At 39.4% G+C, this 21883-nt stretch overlaps 2 protein-coding genes across 4 annotated transcripts in view; one reads left to right on the top strand and one right to left on the bottom strand.

Annotated features, from left to right (window-relative positions):
• The window catches only part of LOC133649982 (stanniocalcin-2-like), a 22433-nt gene extending 13529 nt beyond the window's left edge, over positions 1-8904 (top strand). The window contains exons 4-7 of the mRNA XM_062046697.1: positions 4587-4787; positions 4984-5126; positions 8188-8399; positions 8469-8904. Coding sequence (XP_061902681.1) covers positions 4587-4787; positions 4984-5126; positions 8188-8399; positions 8469-8700 — 788 coding nt within the window. The 3' untranslated portion in view covers positions 8701-8904. The remainder of the gene's footprint in view (positions 1-4586; positions 4788-4983; positions 5127-8187; positions 8400-8468) is intronic.
• bnip1b (BCL2 interacting protein 1b) overlaps positions 1-21883 on the bottom strand; it is a 26402-nt gene that overhangs the window by 2677 nt on the left and 1842 nt on the right. The window contains exons 2-6 of one of the 3 annotated variants that reach the window (XM_062049193.1): positions 20493-20585; positions 20326-20417; positions 14868-14975; positions 14664-14782; positions 8159-10145 (exon numbers count right to left, since the gene is read on the bottom strand). In XM_062049193.1, coding sequence (XP_061905177.1) covers positions 9949-10145; positions 14664-14782; positions 14868-14975; positions 20326-20417; positions 20493-20585 — 609 coding nt within the window. In that variant the 3' untranslated portion in view covers positions 8159-9948. Of the gene's footprint in view, positions 1-8133; positions 10146-14663; positions 14783-14867; positions 14976-20325; positions 20586-21883 lie in introns of those variants that run through there. The other 2 variants (XM_062049191.1, XM_062049192.1) reach the window with 2 other exon arrangements.

The raw sequence follows: 21883 nt of genomic DNA on the forward strand, positions 1-21883 counted from the left end.
AGCACTAATTGCACGTTTTCCTTTAAAAATGGAAAGAAGGGATCTATTTAGTGAGAAAGGTGACACCTGTTGACACTGTTAACCACGTTATACTGTTAGATAAGCTCAGAGCAATCGGATTTGATAAAACCTCATGGAGCTGGATGCAATCCTACTTGGAGGGGAGGGAGCAGGTGGTAGAGGTGAACGGCACCGTGTCCGTCCCCCCCTCTCAGTGAGCTGTGGAGTCCCCCAAGGCAGTATATTAGGGCCTTTACTGTTCCTAATATACATAAACGACATGTCATCAGCATGCGACTGTGAATTGTTTTTGTTTGCGGATGACTCGGCCCTGCTGGTATCCGACAAGGACAAGTCACAGGTGGAGAAAATCCTCAGTGCTGAGCTCTGTAGAACTTGCACCTGGCTCACTGACAATAAACTATCCATACACTTGGGTACAACGGAATCCATCCTGTTTGGGTCCCACATCAACCTCAAGAAAGTCAGTGACTTCACTATAAAAGTGGGTGACAGTGTCATCACCAGGAAAGATGAGGTCACCTACCTAGGTTCCATTCTAGAGGCTAACCTTTCCTGTGATAAAATGGCAACCAAGGTGATCAAAAAGGTCAACCAACGGACGAGATTTCTCTACAGAATCTCCTCTCTGGTCAACAAAAGCACCATGAAGATTCTAGAGGGAACTCTCATTCAACCCTTTTTCGATTACGCTTGCACCTCCTGGTACCCTAGCACCTCCAAAACCCTCAAATCTAAACTCCAAACATCCCAGAACAAGCTAGTCAGGTTACTTCTAGACCTCCACCCCAGATCACACCTCACTCCTACCCACTTCTCCAAAGTGGGCTGGCTCAAGGTGGAGGACAGATTAAAACAACTTGCACTGAGCCTAGTCTATAAAATCCGCTACACCTCCCTGATACCGAAGTACATGTCAAACTACTTCCTTAACCGCCATAACCACAACACCAGGGGGAGCTCCACTAACCACGTTAAACCCAGATTCCGATCTAACAAAGGTCTTAAAGGCCTACTGAAATGATTTTTTTTTATTTAAACGGGGATAGCAGATCCATTCTATGTGTCATACTTGATCATTTCGCGATATTGCCATATTTTTGCTGAAAGGATTTAGTATAGAACAACGACGATAAAGTTTGCAACTTTTGGTCTCTGATAAAAAAAAAAGCCTTGCCCCTACCGGAAGTAGCGTGACGTAGTCAGTTGTTCGCTTCCTCATTTTTTCCTATTGTTTTCAATGCAGCTAGAGCGATTCGGACCGAGAAAGCGACGATTACCCCATTAATTTGAGCGAGGATGAAAGATTCGTGGATGAGGAACGTTAGAGTGATGGACTAGAATGCAGTGCAAGACATATCTTTTTTCGCTCTGACCGTAACTTAGGTACAAGCTGGCTCATTGGATTTCACACTCACTCCTTGTTCTATTGTGGATCACGGATTTGTATTTTAAACCACCTGGGATACTATATCCTCTTGAAAATGAGAGTCCAGAACGCAAAATGGACATTCACAGTGACTTTTATCTCCACGACAATACATCGGCGAAGCTCTTTAGCTACTGAGCTAACGTGATAGCATCTGGCTCAAATGCAGATTAAAAATAAATAAATAAATCCCTGACTAGAAGAATAGACAGAAGATCAACAATACTATTAAACCATGGACATGTAACTACACGGTTAATAATTCTCAGCCTGGCAAAGCTTAACAATGCTGTTGCTAACGACACTGAAGCTAAATTAGCAACTTAGCAACCGGACCTCACAGAGCTATGATAAAACATTAGCGCTCCACCTACGCCAGCCAGCCCTCGTCTGCTCATCAACACCCGTGCTCACCTGCGTTCCAGCGATCGACGGCGCGACGAAGGACTTCACCCGATCACAGATGCGGTTGGCGGCTAGCGTTGGCTAGCGTTGGCTAGCGCGTCTGCTATCCAAGTAAGTCTTCCTTGTTGTGTTGCTACAGCCAGCCGCTAATACACCGATCCCACCTACAACTTTCTTCTTTGCAGTCTCCATTGTTCATTAAACAAATTGCAAAAGATTCACCAACGCAGATGTCCAAAATACTGTGGAATTTTGAGATGAAAACAGAGCTTTTTGTATTGGCTTCAATGGGCTACCGATACTCCTGTTTCACTGGCTACGTCACGCGCATACGTCATCATCCAAAGGCGTTTTCAACCGGAAGTTTAGCGGGAAATTTAAAATGTCACTTTATAAGTTAACCCGGCCATATTGGCATGTGTTGCAATGTTAAGATTTCATCATTGATATATAAACTATCAGACTGCGTGGTCGCTAGTAGTGGCTTTCAGTAGGCCTTTAACTCATTCTCCTTCTGTGCCACATCAATATGGAATGCACTCCCAACAGGTGTAAAAGAAAGGGCATCTCTATCCTCCTTCAAAACCGCACTAAAACAACACCTCCAGGCAACTTCAACCCTAAACTAACACCCTCCCCCTTCCACATCATACCTCTTCGGATCGTAAATAATCAAATGTAGACACTTTTTCTTATACTTTCTGATCTCTCTCTCTATGTCCACTACTTGCTGTACATATCCTACCAAGTCAGTCCTACACTGTTCCAATGTCCATTTCTCTGATGATGCAATTGTTGATGACTGAAGTGTTGATATCAACCAATCCTAAACCCCCCCTCCCCCTCCATATCCCACACCCCTTTTTTTGATTGATGGAAACTTTTATTAGTAGGTTGCACAGTGAAGTACATATTCCGTACAATTGACCACTAAATGGTAACACCCCAATAAGTTTTTCAACTTGTTTAAGTCGGGGTCCACTTCAATTGATTCATGATACAGACAGGTTTGGTTGGTATCAACACTTCAGTCATCAACAATTGCATCATCAGAGAAATGGACATTGGAACAGTGTAGGACTGACTTGGTAGGATATGTACAGCAAGTAGTGGACATAGAGAGAGATCAGAAAGTATAAGAAAAAGTGTCTACATTTGATTGTTTACATTTGATTATTTATAGTCCGAAGAGGTATTTAAATAATTGTAAATAATGTAAGTAATTCAATGTATATACTCTGATGATTATCTTGTGTGATGACTGTATTATGAAAATAGTATATATCTGTATCATGAATCAATTTAAGCCAGGGGTCACCAACGCGGTGCCCGCGGGCACCAGGTAGCCCGTAAGGACCAGATGAGTAGCCCGCTGGCCTGTTCTAAAAATAGCTCAAATAGCAGCACTTACCAGTGAGCTGCCTCTATTTTTTAAATTGTATTTATTTACTAGCAAGCTGGTCTCGCTTTGCCCGACATTTTTAATTCTAAGAGAGACAAAACTCAAATAGAATTTGAAAATCCAAGAAAATATTTTAAAGACTTGGTCTTCGCTTGTTTAAATAAATTCATTATTTTTTTTTACTTTGCTTCTTATAACTTTCAGAAAGACAATTTTAGAGAAAAAATACAACCTTAAAAATGATTTTAGGATTTTTAAACACATATACATTTTTACCTTTTAAATTCCTTCCTCTTCTTTCCTGACAATTTAAATCAATATTCAAGTAAATTTATTTTTTTTATTGTAAAGAATAATAAATACATTTTAATTGAATTCTTCATTTTAGCTTCTGTTTTTTCGACAAAGAATATTTGTGAAATATTTCTTCAAACTTATTATGATTAAAATTCAAAAAAAATTATTCTGGCAAATCTCGAAAATCTGTAGAATCAAATTTAAATCTTATTTCAAAGTGTTTTGAATTTCTTTTAAAATGTTTGTCCTGGAAAATCTAGAAGAAATAATGATTTGTCTTTGTTAGAAATATAGCTTGGTCCAATTTGTTATATATTCTAACAAAGTGCAGATTGGATTTTAACCTATTTAAAACATGTCATTAAAAATTCTACAATTAATCTTAATCAGGAAAAATGACTAATGATGTTCCATGAATTATTTTTTTTATTTTTTTCAAAAAGATTCGAATTAGCTAGTTTTTCTCTTCTTTTTTTCCAGTTGAATTTTGAATTTTAAAGAGTCGAAATTGAAGATAAACTATGTTTCAAAATTGAATTGTCATTTTTTTTGGTGTTTTCTCCTCTTTTAAACCGTTCAATTAAGTGTAAATATCATTAATTATTAATAATAACATAGAGTTAAAGGTAAATTGAGCAAATTGGCTATTTCTGGCAATTTATTGAAGTTTGTATCAAACTGGTAGCCCTTCGCATTAATCAGTACCCAAGAAGTAGCTCTTGCTTTCAAAAAGGTCAACCCCGACTTAAACAAGTTGAAAAACTTATTCGGGTGTTACCATTTAGTGGTCAATTGTACGGAATATGTACTGTACTGCGCAATCTACTAATAAAAGTCTCAATCAATCTATCAATCAATGTTGGAGTGCATGGTCACGTGCTTTTATTGCCGATGAGTTTCCGGGGTTTTGCTCGGCGCAGGCGCACAAGTCAGTTTCTCTTCACTTATCTTGAACTGATTTCCTATTCAAAGCTGTGCACGAGGCCGCCCGCCCGGCGATTGGCTGACGCGAACGCGCACGCCGTATAAAAGCGGCTCCGCGCCCGCGCACCGCACACGCCCCTCCCCTCCTCCCCACTACGCCCCGCGCAGACATGAACACGCATGCGCCGGCCGTGCTCCTGCTTCTCTGGCTCTCCGCGTGCGGACACCTGCGCGGCTCGGACATGCGCGACGTCACGGACGACAGACACGCGGCCGACGCCAAACGTCGCCTCTCCCCGCAGAGCACAGGTGGGTGGTCCACGCGAACGTGACGTCACCGCGACAACTCAACTGCTCCCGTTTATTGTACCCCCACTCCCGCTCCCGCTCCCGCTCCCACTCCCACTCCCGCTCCCGCTCCCACTCCCGCTCCCACTCCCACTCCCGCTCCCGCTCCCGCTCCCACTCCCACTCCCGCTCCCACTCCCACTCCCACTCCCACCAGCGGCCATCCAGACGTGCCTGCTGGGTTCAGACGACGTGGGCTGCGAGACTTTCCAGTGCTTCAGCAACAACTCGTGCGAGATCCACGGGCTGCATCGCATCTGCGTCACGCTGCTGCACCACGCGGGGAACTACGACTCACAGGTGGGCTCAGAGATGACTTTGATTGTGGTGTGGACACGCGTGTTGAGGTCACGTGCGGAGTTCCACAGGGTTCGGTTCTTGGCCCTGCACTACTGCTGCCGCTAGGTGACGTCATACGCAAATATGCTGTTAGCTTTCGCTGTTATGCTGATGACACTTATTTAGTAATACCACCTTAACATTTGACAACCAATTAACACACTTGTTTAATAATACCACCTTAACATTTGACAACCAATTAACACACTTGTTTAATAATACCACCTTAACATTTGACAACCAATTAACACACTTGTTTAATAATACCACCTTAACATTTGACAACCAATTACACTTATTTAATAATACCACCTTAACATTTGACAACCAATTAACACACTTATTTAATAATACCACCTTAACATTTGACAACCAATTACACTTATTTAATAATACCACCTTAACATTTGACAACCAATTAACACACTTATTTAATAATACCACCTTAACATTTGACAACCAATTACACACTTATTTAATACCACCTTAACATTTGACAACCAATTAACACACTTATTTAATAAATACCACCTTAACATTTGACAACCAATTAACACACTTATTTAATAATACCACCTTAACATTTGACAACCAATTACACACTTATTTAATACCACCTTAACATTTGACAACCAATTAACATACTTATTTAATAAATACCACCTTAACATTTGACAACCAATTAACACATTTGTTTAATAATACCACCTTAACACTTGACAACCAATTACACACTTGTTTAATAATACCACCTTAACATTTGACAACCAATTATACACTTGTTTAATAAATACCACCTTAACATTTGACAACCAATTAACACACTTATTTAATACCACCTTAACATTTGACAACCAATTATACACTTGTTTAATAATACCACCTTAACATTTGACAACCAATTAACACTTATTTAATAAATACCACCTTAACATTTGACAACCAATTAACACACTTATTTAATACCACCTTAACATTTCACAACCAATTAACACTTATTTAATAATACCACCTTAACATTTGACAACCAATTATACACTTGTTTAATAATACCACCTTAACATTTGACAACCAATTATACACTTGTTTAATAATACCACCTTAACATTTGACAACCAATTATACACATTTGTTTAATAATACCACCTTAACATTTGACAACCAATTACACACTTGTTTAATAATACCACCTTAACATTTGACAACCAATTACACACTTGTTTAATAATACCACCTTAACATTTGGCAACCAATTATACACTTGTTTAATAAATACCACCTTAACATTTGACAACCAATTAACACACTTATTTAATACCACCTTAACATTTGACAACCAATTATACACTTGTTTAATAATACCACCTTAACATTTGACAACCAATTAACACACTTATTTAATAAATACCACCTTAACATTTGACAACCAATTAACACACATATTTAATAATACCACCTTAACATTTGACAACCAATTATACACTTATTTAATAATACCACCTTAACATTTGACAACAAATTTTTTTTATTCAATAATACCGCCTTAACATTTGACAAGCAAACAATTTTACACCTATTTAATAATACCACCTTAACTAATCAGGTGTGGTGAAATTATTCTCTGCATTTGACCCATTGACAACCAAACAATTATACACCCATTTAATACCACCTTAACATTTGACAACCAATTATACACTTATTTAATAATACCACCTTAACATTTGACAACCAATTATAGACTTATTTAATAATACCACCTTAACATTTGACAACCAAACAATTATACACCCATTTAATACCACCTTAACATTTGACAACCAATTATACACTTATTTAATAATACCACCTTAACATTTGACAACCAAACAATTATACACCCATTTAATACCACCTTAACATTTGACAACCAATTATACACTTATTTAATAATACCACCTTAAAATTTGACAACCAATTATACACCTATTTAATAATACCACCTTAACATTTGACAACCAATTATACACCTATTTAATAATACCGCCTTAACATTTGACAACCAATTATACACCTATTTAATAATACCGCCTTAACATTTGACAACTAAACAATTATACACCTGTTTAATAATACCACCTTAACATTTGACAAGCAAACAATTTTACACCTATTTAATAATACCACCTTAACTTTTTTTTTCTTTTGAGTACCAATGATTGTCACACAGGTGTGGTGAAATTATTCTCTGCATTTGACCCATTGACAACCAAACAGTTATACACCCATTTAATACCACCTTAACATTTGACAACCAATTATACACTTATTTAATAATACCACCTTAACATTTGACAACCAATTATACACTTATTTAATAATACCACCTTAACATTTGACAACTAATTATACACCTATTTAATAATATCACCTTAACATTTTTTTTTTTAAGTACCAATGATTGTCACACAGAAGGTGTGGTGAAGTTATTCTGTGCATTTGACCCATTGACAACCAAACAATTATACACATTTAATAATACCACCTTAACATTTGACAACCAAACAATTATACACATTTAATAATACCACCTTAACATTTGACAACCAATTATTCACCTGTTTAATACTGCCTTAACATTTGACAACCAATTATACACCTATTTAATAATACCACCTTAACATTTGACAACCAATTATACACCTATTTAGTAATACCACCTTAACATTTTACAACCAATTATACACCTATTTAATAATACCACCTTAACATTTGACAACCAATTATTCACCTATTTAATAATACCACCTTAACATTTGACAATCATTACATACCTATTTAATAATACCACCTTAACATTTGACAACCAATTATACACTTGTTTAATAATACCACCTTAACATTTGACAACCAAACAGTTATACACCTATTAAACAATACCACATTTGACAACCAGTCCGTCCCACGTGTGTCTGTGCTCACGTGTGTCTGGGATCACGTGTGTCTGTGCTCACCTGTGTCTGTGCTCACGTGTGTCTCACAGGGCAAGTTGTCGGTGAAGGAGGCGCTGCGGTGTCTGGCGCTGGGCCTCCGTCAGCGGTTCAGCTGCATCAGTCGTCGCTGCGTGGCCGTGAAGGATCTGCTCTTCTCGCTGCAGAGGGACTGCTTCTCCAAGCACCAGCTGTGTCTCACCGTGCGGGACCACCTGGACACAGTCAGCAGCCTGGTCCACTTCCACCTGCTCTTCCCCCCCGGGTGAGTTGACGCGGCAGGGAAAGGGAAAATGTGGTTCCGGTGTGACTTTTTGTCCCGCGTCTTGTTTAGACCGCATGCTGAGCTGATGAACTTCCTGTTGGAGTGCGGCGGCGACGTCCGGTCCTGGGTGGGCCGCCGCCTGCGGGGACAATGTGAGCAGCACTGGGGGGCGCTTTGCGGCAGTTTCAGCCCCGCCTGTCTGGACGACCCACCCACCGGCACGCCAAGACCACCGGCCGTAGCGACCCAAGCGGCGGACAACGTGACATGGTCCGGACTCAATGCCACGGAGAACCCCTAACCTGTTTTTGTATTTTTATACTTTTTACATTTTTTTAAACCAGGACAAAACTATCTACCTCACCGCTAACCAGCAGGGGGCGCCAACACTCTTCACTCTTGTATTTTTTTTTTAGTTTATAAACCGGTTATGTACGAGTCTTTTAATGTATTTTTCATTTACGAGAAATGTGACGTTTATTTAAATAAAAGCCAAACAAACAAATGAATGTCACGCGTGAGTCCACTGACACCTGCTGGCAGATGCAAATAACCACTGGTTACCACGGTTACAAAGTCAGTCATTTTGAACTGTAGTATTCGGAGCAGAAATCCTACAATGTAGGGCTGGGCGATAAGACAATATCAATATATCGCGATAGACATGTAACTGATAAAAGATTGCGTCCAAGCATGAAAGGTACTTGCTCTCTGCTGACCGAGCCACACAGGAAGTGGTCAGTGGGAGTGACCGGCCAATCAGGTAACCGTATCAAGTTTGGTTGTGGTTGATTCCTTGGAGTGGAATTGTGGATGAGTTTACTGTATAAAGCGAACGTAATCAGACACGTGTTCTTTAAATGCAAGGCGCCACAGCATCTTAGCCATACCTACCCTATAGAGCACCGCTGTAATTTCCCTGCAGAAATTACTTAAATTTCTATTTACTTTTTTGTTAAATTTTTGCACACTTTTTTTTAACTGTTTAATATGATTTTATCATTAACCATATTGGTCTGTATATGCAAGGCGCCACAGCATCTTTGCAGTGCTTACCCTTTAGAGCACCGCTGTAATTTCCCTGCAGAAATTACTTAAATTTCTATTGACTTTTTTTGTTAAATTTTTGCACATTTCTTACTTTTTTTTAACGGTTTAATATGATTATCATTAACCATATTGGTCTGTAAATGCAAGGCGCCACAGCATCTTTGCCGTGCTTACCCTTTAGAGCACCGCTGTAATTTCCATGCAGAAATTACTGACATTTCTTTGCGTATTTAACTAATATTTTGTTTACATAGTTTCCTTTCTGCCTTGGGTATTATAATCAGGGTAGATTTTAAATTTAGTACATTTTTCTCCTGGTGGTTGCAGATAGTTCCATCCATGGGGTCACGGGGGCAGCAGAATAGCCCAAACTTTCCTCTCCCCTGATACTTCCTGTAGCATCCTGAGGCGTCATGGCCAGGAATAAGTGATATTGACCTACAGCCGTATCGCCCGGCCCTGACTCGATGTGTGACGTCCACTGGCGAGGGGGAGGAGTTTAGATGAACGGGAAGAGGCGCTTCTTGAGGATGTAGAGCACGGTGGCGAGGAAGAGCGCCAACGCCAGGAAGATGAGCAGCTTGTCCGTCAGCTCCCGCCTGTTGTACTTGAGGATCAGCTTCCTGCCCAGGTGGATGGTGCCTGTCATGCTTTTGAACTCCTCGTTGGTCTCCTGCACTGTGCGGGAGGAGGTGGCTGTGGAGGAGATGGAGAGTGTGAGGCGAGTGTGTTCTTGTATTTCTACCCTTCTTGAGACATCAACAAGGAAAAGTGCCTTCCATAGGAGGTGATGACATAAATCATGGTACGGAAAAGCATTGCATCTAATAGAGAATGTCTCATTTGTACCCCCTGGTGGTGAAATCTATCAAAAAGGAGGGATTTTTCAAATTGACTGTCAGTTTTAAAAGTGCTCCCCCTCTGGTTAACATATCAGAATAGTTTTATTGCCATTGTTTGAGAACGGGTTCACAAACTAGGAATTTTTCTTGGTGCAAACGTGCAACATAAAACACGTATAACTAGGGATACTCGAAACCAGTTTTCCCGGTTGTTTGATAAGAAAAGAACCGAGTCCTCGGACTCGAATCCCTTTTTGAGAACCGGTACCCGTTATCGAGACCACTATAGTAAAGGAAAAGAGTTGATTCTTTATTCGAATCCCGTCCCGACCAGAAATGCTCCGTGGGACATCACAATAAATGACGTCACGTAGCTCAGTCATTAGGCGCAGATAGCGAAAGCAGGAAAACAATGGACGGGAAAAAGCGCTCCAAGGTGTAATAAAGTTCAAAACAAAAGCTATAATCCATCGAATAACTTTACTGAGAGATTTGAGCAGGGTAAAACACATGACCAACACTTTTACCACCAACCGGAAACATAGCAACCAGGCTAGCAACGCACCTCCTTTACGGCAGCTGTCGCAACGTTCTTAAAACAACCGCAGCACATACATATATATACAACATATCTCCCTTTTTTAACTTTTGTTTTTCTTTCCTTGTAAACGTTACAAAATCACACTGTAGATGTGTTGTCGGTCTAATTATAAATAATGCAGACGAGGCGTGTTGGCTGACTTCTTGACGTTTACGTTCACAGCGTGGCAACATGCAACACTTTTCGGGGCTACCGCGCATGCTCGTCACTCCCGTTGCATGCTGGGTAGTGTAGTTGTTATATTCTCTCGCTCATAACATTTTTCCCCCTATAAAGAAATAATGTTAACTCAATAAAGTGTATTTTTTTTTTAGCTTTAACTTTTCATTTTTTAGCATTGTAACCACATTTGCAAACAACTTTTCTCTTCATAGAATGTTCTTTCAATAAAGAAATAAAGTGCAAAAATGTCAAAGCATCATAACAAACAGTTATGTTCCAATAGCAGCAGAAGTGCACTTTTTGGAGAGCTGTATTATTTTCAGTTTTGTGCCCGAGGGACTGATTTTATTTAACACTATATTATTATTTATACACCTATAGTGATCACAGAGACAGCTTGTTTTTGTGTTACTGTATATATTTGTTTCTCTGAAAAATCCCACTTAATATACTTTGGGTAACAACAGTCAATATTTATTTTTTTAATTTTATTTTTTTAGGTGGGTAACAGTCAATATTTATTTATTTATTAGATTTTATTTTTTTATTATATAATAAAAGTAAGCTTTTGTTAAACCAAATATTGTGTGTTTTTTTTCCATATACAACAACCTATCTGGACTCCATAAGAGAATCGATAAGGAATCTGTTCGATAAGAGGATTCCATAATAGGCTCCAACTCGATAATTCCTTATCAAACATCATCCCTACATATAACCCATATTTGGTAATAAAAAGAGCTGTAACTGAGCTATCAGACTTGGAAGGAATTCAAGGAGCTGCTGTTAGGAGTTATTGTTCATTTGCCTGATGGCCCAGGGGAAAAAACTGTTCAGGTGTGGGTCTGGATGGAGCGTAGTCTCCTGCCTGAGGGGAGAGGGGAGAATAGTCAGCTGTGATCCCACTCACACGCCTCCTGGTCCTGGAGGAGAACAAGTCCTGGAGGGATGGGGAGCTTGCAGCCAATCACCTTCTCAGCAGCACGTACGATGCGCCGCAGTCTACTCTTACCCTGGACTGTGGCGCCGGGGAACCACACTGTGATGGAGGAGGTCAGGATGGACTCTATGATGGCTGAGTAATAGTGGTGCCCAAGAAACGGAAGGAGTCCACAATGGGGACCATGATCATCTCCACTGTTTTCTGGGCGTTCAGCTCCAGGTTGTTGAGGCTGCACCAGGACGCCAGCCGGTCCACCTCTCTCCTGTAGGCGGACTCATCGCCATTCGAGATGAGCCCGATGAGGGTGGTGTCATCCGCAAACTTGAGCAGTTTTACGGATTGGTGACCGGAGGTGCAGCAGTTTGTATACAGGGGGAGAGTACACAGCCCTGAGGAGTACCAGTGTTCGTGGTTCCACCGTCCGAGACAATCTTCCCCAGCCGTACGTGCTGTCTTCGGTCTGTCAGGAAGTCATTGATCCAACCGCAGAGGGAGTCGGGCACGCTGAGCTGGTAGAGCTAGTCTCGTAGCAGTCCAGGGAGGATGGTGTTGAAGGCAGAGCTGAAGTCCACAAACAGGATCCTAGCGTAGGTTCCTGGGGAGTCCAGATACTCCAGGATAAAGTGGAGGGCCAGGTTCACTGCATCATCCACAGACCTGTAGGGCGAACTGCAGTGGGTCCAGGAGGGGGGCGGTGATGTCCTTGAGGTGGGGCAGGACCCAGCGCTCAAAGGACTCCATAACCACAACACCAGGGGGTGCTCCACTAACCACGTTAAACCCAGATTCCGAACTAACAAAGGTCTTAACTCATTCTCTTTCTATGCCACATCAATGTGGAATGCGCTCCCAACAGGTATAAAAGAAAGGGCATCTCTATCCTCCTTCAAAACCGCAATAAAAGTTCACCTCCAGGCAGCTACAACCCTAAACTAACACCCTCCCCGGATTGCTAATAATCAAATGTAAACAATCAAATGCAGATTCTTTTTCTTATGCCTTCTGATCTCTCTCTCTCTCTCTCTCTCTCTCTCTCTCTCTCTCTCTCTCTCTCTCTCTCTCTCTCTATGTCCACTACTTGATGTCCATATCCCCACCCCACCCCCTCCACACTCCTGATTGTAAATAATGTAAATAATTCAATGTGATTATCTTGTGTGATGACTGTATTATGATGATAGTATATATGATAGTATATATCTGTATCATGAATCAATTTAAGTGGACCCCGACTTAAACAAGTTGAAAAACTTATTCGGGTGTTACCATTTAGTGGTCAATTGTACGGAATATGTACTTCACTGTGCAACCTACTAATAAAAGTCTCAATCAATCAATCAATTCATGAAATAACAAGTGTGTGTAAAAAAAAAATTAAGTGCTCCCCCTCTGGCCCACATATGTAATAACAAGTGTGGGTAAGAAATGTAACTGTGCCCCCTTTAGGCAAAATGTATTAAAAAATAAATATGTATATAGAGACATACTGTAATAACTTGAAGTAGATAATGAAGATTAAAAACCAATTACAAACAAAAGATTAAAATGAACTAAAAGTTTACTTTTTTATATTTACATAGTATGTATATATTATTAATGTTGTAAATACACATCTTTATGTATCTAGAAAGGGAGGTCCTAAAGAGGTAGGCATTTTTCGGCGGTCTCAAGAAGGTAAGAAATACAAGAGTGTGTGTGTGCACTTGTCTCACCATCCTTGTGTGGACATACACTTGACAAACCACACCCTTTCTGTGAGGATCTTTGGACTTGTGAGGACATTTGCCTGGTCCTCACAACTACACAAGTAAACATTTTTTTTTACTTTGTGTGTTTTGCATTCTGAAGTGAGGTTGCAACTAGGGATGTCCGATAAATGCTTTAAAATGTAATATCGGAAATTATCGGTATCGTTTTTTAAATTATCGGTATCGTTTTTTGTTGTTGTTGTTGTTTTTGTTTTTATTAAATCCACATAAAAAACACAAGATACACTTACAATTAGTGCACCAACCCAAAAAACCTCCCTCCCCCCATTTCTTTCTGTTATCAATATTCTGCTTCCTACATTATATATCAATATATATCAATACAGTCTGCAAGGGATACAGTCCGTAAGCACACATGATTGTGCGTGCTGCTGCTCCACTAATAGTACTAACCTTTAACACTTCATTTCACTCATTTTCATTCATTACTAGTTTCTATGTAACTGTTTTTATATTGTTTTACTTTCTTTTTTATTCAAGAAAATGTTTTTAATTTATTTATCTTATTTTATTCATTTAAAAAAAAAGTACCTTATCTTCACCATACCTGGTTGTCCAAATTAGGCATAATAATGTGTTAATTCCACGACTGCGGTTGATATCGGTATCGGTTGATATCGGTATTGGTAATTAAAGAGTTGGACAATATGGGAATATTGGATATCGGCAAAAAGCCATTATCGGACATCCCTAGTTGCAACTCTCTACTCCCATCTAGGGCTAGATGTATATTTTTTCATCATTCTAGCTATAGTGGAAAGGGGGGCCCTCACAACCCACTAACCAAACGTGGGTCCACACAAAGTAGGCAAGACATGTATGTGTGTGTGTGTGTGTGTGTGTGTGTGTGTGTGTGTGTGTGTGTGTGTGTGTGTGTGTGTGTGTGTGTGTCCTCACCCAGCGTGCTGATGCTGTCCTCGCTCTGCTTGACCTGCTCCGCCATCATCCTGCTGATGGACATCAGACTCTCGGTGATGTTGCTGCTGCTCCCCACCAGACTCTCCTTGGTCGCCTTCCTGCGGAACGCCGCGCTCGCACGTGAGGTCAAAGGTCACAGGAAACCCACCTCCTCCTCCTCCTCCCCCCTGAGTGGAAACCAACCTCGCCCGGATGTTTTGACCTTCTCCTTCGCGCAGCAGCTCGTCCTTCGCCATGTGGTCCATGGACATTTTGCACGCCAGGTTGGCCTTCCTCCACGCCGTCTGGTTACTGCAGCGCAACATGCTATCATAAACATGCTAACACATAAACATGCTGCTACATGACTAAATATGTTGAATTATTAAACATGTTGACAAATACAACATGCTATCACCTGAACACATCATGCTACCACATGAATACAACATGATACCACATGAATACAACATGATACCACATGAATACAACATGATACCACATGAATACAACATGCTACCACATGAATACAACATGATACCACATGAATACATCATGCTACCACATGAATACAACATGCTACCACATGAATACAACATGCTATCACCTGAACACAACATGGTACCAGATGAATACAACATGATACCACATGAATACAACATGATACCACATTAATACAACGTGCTACCACATGAATACAACATGCTACCACATGAATACAACATGATACCACATGAATACAACATGCTACCACATGAATACAACATGCTACCACATGAATACAACATGATACCACATGAATACAACATGATACCACATGAATACAACATGCTACCACATGAATACAACATGCTACCACATGAATACAACATGCTACCACATGAATACAACATGATACCACATGAATACAACATGATACCACATGAATACAACATGATACCACATGAATACAACGTGCTACCACATGAATACAACATGCTACCACATGAATACAACATGCTACCACATGAATACAACATGCTACCACATGAATACAACATGATACCACATGAATACAACATGATACCACATGAATACAACATGCTACCACATGAATACAACATGCTACCACATGAATACAACGTGCTACCACATTTATACACCAGGCTACCACATGAATACAACATGATACCACATGAATACAACATGATACCACATGAATACATACCACATGAATACAACATGATACCACATGAATACAATGTGCTACCACATTTATACACCAGGCTACCACATGAATACAACATGAATACAACATGCTACCACATGAATACAACGTGCTACCACATGAATACAATGTGCTACCACATTTATACACCAGGCTACCACATGAATACAACATGAATACAACATGCTACCACATGAATACAACATGATACCACATGAATACAACGTGCTACCACATGAATACAACATGCTACCACATGAATACAACATGATACCACATGAATACAACATGCTACCACATGAATACAACATGATACCACATGAATACATGATACCACATGAATACTACATGATACCACATGAATACATCATGCTACCACATGAATACAACATGCTACCACATGAATACAACATGATACCACATGAATACATGATACCACATGAATACAACATGATACCACATGAATACAACGTGCTACCACATGAATACAACATGCTACCACATTTATACACCAGGCTACCACATGAATACAACATGATACCACATGAATACAACGTGCTACCACATGAATACAACATGCTACCACATGAATACAACATGCTACCACATGAATACAACATGCTACCACATGAATACAACATGATACCACATGAATACATGATACCACATGAATACAACATGATACCACATGAATACATCATGATACCACATGAATACATCATGCTACCACATGAATACAACATGCTACCACATGAATACAACATGATACCACATGAATACATGATACCACATGAATACAACATGCTACCACATGAATACAACGTGCTACCACATTTATACACCAGGCTACCACATGAATACAACATGATACCACATGAATACAACATGATACCACATGAATACATGATACCACATGAATACAACATGATACCACATGAATACAATGTGCTACCACATTTATACACCAGGCTACCACATGAATACAACATGATACCACATGAATACAACGTGCTACCACATGAATACAACATGCTACCACATGAATACAACATGATACCACATGAATACAACATGATACCACATGAATACAACGTGCTACCACATGAATACATCATGCTACCACATGAATACAACATGCTACCACATGAACACAACATGCTACCACATGAATACAACATGATACCACATGAATACAACATGATACCACATGAATACAACATGATACCACATGAATACAACATGATACCGCATGAATACAACATGATACCACATGAATACAACATGATACCACATGAATACAACATGATACCGCATGAATACAACATGATACCACATGAATACAACATGATACCACATGAATACAACATGATACCACATGAATACAACATGATACCACATGAATACAACATGATACCACATGAATACATCATGCTACCACATGAATACAACATGCTACCACATGAATACAACATGCTACCACATGAATACAACATGCTACCACATGAATACAACATGATACCACATGAATACAACATGATACCACATGAATACAACATGATACCACATGAATACAACATGATACCACATGAATACAACATGCTACCACATGAATACATCATGCTACCACATGAATACAACATGATACCACATGAATACAACATGATACCACATGAATACAACATGATACCGCATGAATACAACATGATACCACATAAATACAACATGATACCACATGAATACAACATGATACCACATGAATACAACATGATACCACATGAATACAACATGATACCACATGAATACAACATGATACCACATGAATACAACATGATACCACATGAATACAACATGATACCACATGAATACATCATGCTACCACATGAATACAACATGCTACCACATGAATACAACATGCTACCACATGAATACAACATGCTACCACATGAATACAACATGATACCACATGAATACAACATGATACCACATGAATACAACATGCTACCACATGAATACAACATGATACCACATGAATACAACATGCTACCACATGAATACAACATGCTACCACATGAATACAACATGATACCACATGAATACAACATGATACCACATGAATACAACATGATACCACATGAATACATCATGCTACCACATGAATACAACATGATACCACATGAATACAACATGATACCACATGAATACAACATGATACCACATGAATACAACGTGCTACCACATGAATACAACATGCTACCACATGAATACAACATGCTACCACATGAATACAACATGCTACCACATGAATACAACATGATACCACATGAATACAACATGATACCACATGAATACAACATGATACCACATGAATACATCATGCTACCACATGAATACAACATGCTACCACATGAATACAACATGCTACCATGTACAATGCATCTGGAAAGCACTCACAGCCCTTCACTTTTACCACATTTTGTTAAGTTACAGCATTATTACAAAATGGAATAAATTATTTTTTTGTCCTCAAAATTCTACAAACAATACCCCATAATGACAATATGAAAGTTTTAGGTTTTTATTTTTATTTTTTGCAAATCAATGTTAAATCAAAAGTTAAAAAAACACACTTTCATCCTCGCTCAAATTAATGGGGTAATCGTCGCTTTCTCGGTCCGAATCGCTCTAGCTGCGTTGAAAACAATAGGAAAATATGAGGAAGCGAACAACTGACTACGTCACGCTACTTCCGGTAGGGGCAAGGCTTTTTTTTATCAGAGACCAAAAGTTGCAAACTTTATCGTCGTCGTTCTCTACTAAATCCTTTCAGCAAAAATATGGCAATATCGCAAAATGATCAAGTATGACACATAGACTGGATCTGCTATCCCCGTTTAAATAAAAAAAATCATTTCAGTAGGCCTTTAAAGGTTCGGACCGAGAAAGCGACGATTACCCCATTAATTTGAGCGAGGATGAAAGATTCGTGGATGAGGAACGTTAGAGTGACGGACTAGAATGCAGTGCAAGACATATCTTTTTCCGCTCTGACCGTAACTTAGGTACAAGCTGGCTCATTGGATTCCACACTCTCCTTTTTTCATTGTGGATCACGGATTTGTATTTTAAACCACCTGGGATACTATATCCTCTTGAAAATGAGAGTCCAGAACGCGAAATGGACATTCACAGTGACTTTTATCTCCACGACAATACATCGGCGAAATGCTTTAGCTACGGAGCTAACATGATAGCATCGTGCTTAACTGCATATAGAAACAAAAGAAATAAACCCCTGACTGGAAGGATAGATAGAAAATCAACAATACTATTAAACCGTGGACATGTAACTACACGGTTAATGCTTTCCAGGCTGGCGAAGGTTAACAATGCTGTTGCTAACGACGCCATTGAAGCTAACTTAGCAACTTAGCAACGGGACCTCACAGAGCTATGCTAAAAACATTAGCTCTCCACCTACGCCAGCCAGCCCTCATCTACTCATCAACACCCGTGCTCACCTGCGTTCCAGCGATCGGCAGAAGGACGAAGGACTTCACCCGATGCGTTTGGCGGCCCGGAGACGAAGGAAGTCAAGGTGAGGTCGGCGGCTAGCGCGGCTAGCGCTCCAACAAAGTCCTCCTGGTTGTGTTGCTGTAGTCCGCTGCTAATACACTGATCCCACCTACAACTGTCTTCTTTGCAGCCTTCATTGTTCATTAAACAAATTGCAAAAGATGTCCAGAATACTGCGGAATTATGAAATGAAAACAGAGCTTTTTGTATAGGATTCTACGGGGTACCATAACTTCCGTCACTCTTACTTCGTCACACGCATACGTCATCATACCGCAACGTTTCAGCCGGATATTTCCCGGGAAGTTTTAAATGTCACTTTATAAGTTAACCCGGCCGTATTGGCATGTGTTGCAATGTTAAGATATCATCATTGATATATAAACTATCAGACTGCGTGGTCGGTAGTAGTGGCTTTCAGTAGACCTTTAAGAACAGTAAGAAACAACCCTTTTGTGTGAATGAGTGTAAATGGGGGAGGGAGGTTTTTTGGGTTGGTGCACTAATTGTAAGTGTATCTTGTGTTTGTTATGCTGATTTAATTTTTTTAAAATTAAAATACCGATAATAAAAAAACCGATACCGATAATTTCCGATGTTACATTTTAAAGCATTTATCGGCCGATAATATCGGACATATCTACTCCTAATCGCTAAATCCGATGAAATCTTGTACGTCTAGTCTCTTACGTGAATGAGATAAATAATATTATTTGATATTTTACGGTAATGTGTTAATCATTTCACACATAAGTCGCTCCTTACTATAAGTCGCACCCCCGGCCAAACTATGAAAAAAACTGCGACTTATAGTCGGAAAAATACAGTACATCATGCGACCACATGAAAACATCATGTTTAGAAATGGCAAAGGAGTCAAACCTGAGCATTTGTCTCCGCTGGCTCTCTGCCTCCGTTTGGATGGACATTCTGTCCGACTCTTTGTCCTGCTCTCTGGCCATTTGCTCCAGATCCTGCAAGCCCACAGCGGCGCAGGGTAAGACCACACCAAGACCCCAGAGAGGTGTGTCAGACACGCACGCACTCACCTGAATCCTGCGCCGGAGTTGGTTGAATTTGTCTTTGACGTGACAGTTGAGCTGCATGAGAACGCTCTGAGGTCCAGAACATTCTCTGATGTCCTGCACAACACACACTTTGCTCGGACTACACTTTAAATCAGGGGTCACCAACGCGGTGCCCGCGGGCACCAGGTAGCCCGTAAGGACCAGATGAGTAGCCCGCTAGCCTGTTCTAAAAATAGCTCAAATAGCAGTCTCTATTTTTTAAATTGTATTTATTTACTAGCAAGCTGGTCTCGCTTTGCCTGACATTTTTAATTCTAAAAGAGACAAAACTCAAATAGAATTTGAAAATCCAAGAAAATATTTGAAAGACTTGGTCTTCACTTGTTTAAATAAATTCATTATTTTTTTTACTCTGCTTCTTATAACTTTCAGAAAGACAATTTTAGAGAAAAAATACAACCTTAAAAATGATTTTAGGATTTTTAAACACATATACCTTTTTACCTTTTAAATTCCTTCCTCTTCTTCCCTGACAATGTAAATCAATGTTCAAGTAAATTTATTTTTTTTATTGTAAAGAATAATAAATACATTTTCACCTAATTCTTCATTTTAGCTCCTGTTTTTTCGACGAAGAATATTTGTGAAATATTTCTTCAAACTTATGATTATAATTCAAAAAATTATTTCGGCAAATCTCGAAAATCTGTAGAATCAAATTTAAATCTTATTTCAAAGTCTTTTGAATTTATTTTAAAATTTTTGTTCTGGAAAATCTAGAAGAAATAATGATTTGTCTTTGTTAGAAATATAGCTTGGTCCAATTTGTTATATATTCTAACAAAGTGCAGATTGGATTTTAACCTATTTAAAACATGTCATCAAAATTCTAAAATTAATCTTAATCAGGAAAAATTACTAATGATGTTCCATAAATTATTTTTTAAAGTTTTTCTCTTCTTTTTTTCGGTTGAATTTTGAATTTTAAAGAGTCGAAATTGAAGATAAACTATGTTTCAAAATGTAATTGTCATTTTTTTCGTGTTTTCTCCTCTTTTAAACCGTTCAATTAAGTGTAAATATCATTGATTATTAATAATAACGTTAAAGGTAAATTGAGCAAATTGGCTATTTCTGGCAATTTATTGAAGTGTGTATCAAACTGGTAGCCCTTCGCATTAATCACTACCCAAGAAGTAGCTCTTGCTTTCAAAAAGGTTGGTGACCCCTGCTTTAAATCATCTCAGCGACACGACCACGCAAAGCTATCAAACATCTTTGACATAAGTCGTAAAAACTGTTGATGCTTATAATTTCTACTATATGTAATTTGACAGTACCAAATCGAATTCCTTGTGTGAAACAGAGGGTTCTGGTCCGTGTACCTTCCGTTCATTCTACTTCCAATTCTG

This window comes from Entelurus aequoreus, linkage group LG05 (assembly GCF_033978785.1).
Source record: "Entelurus aequoreus isolate RoL-2023_Sb linkage group LG05, RoL_Eaeq_v1.1, whole genome shotgun sequence".
Taxonomy (NCBI): Eukaryota; Metazoa; Chordata; class Actinopteri; order Syngnathiformes; family Syngnathidae; genus Entelurus; species Entelurus aequoreus.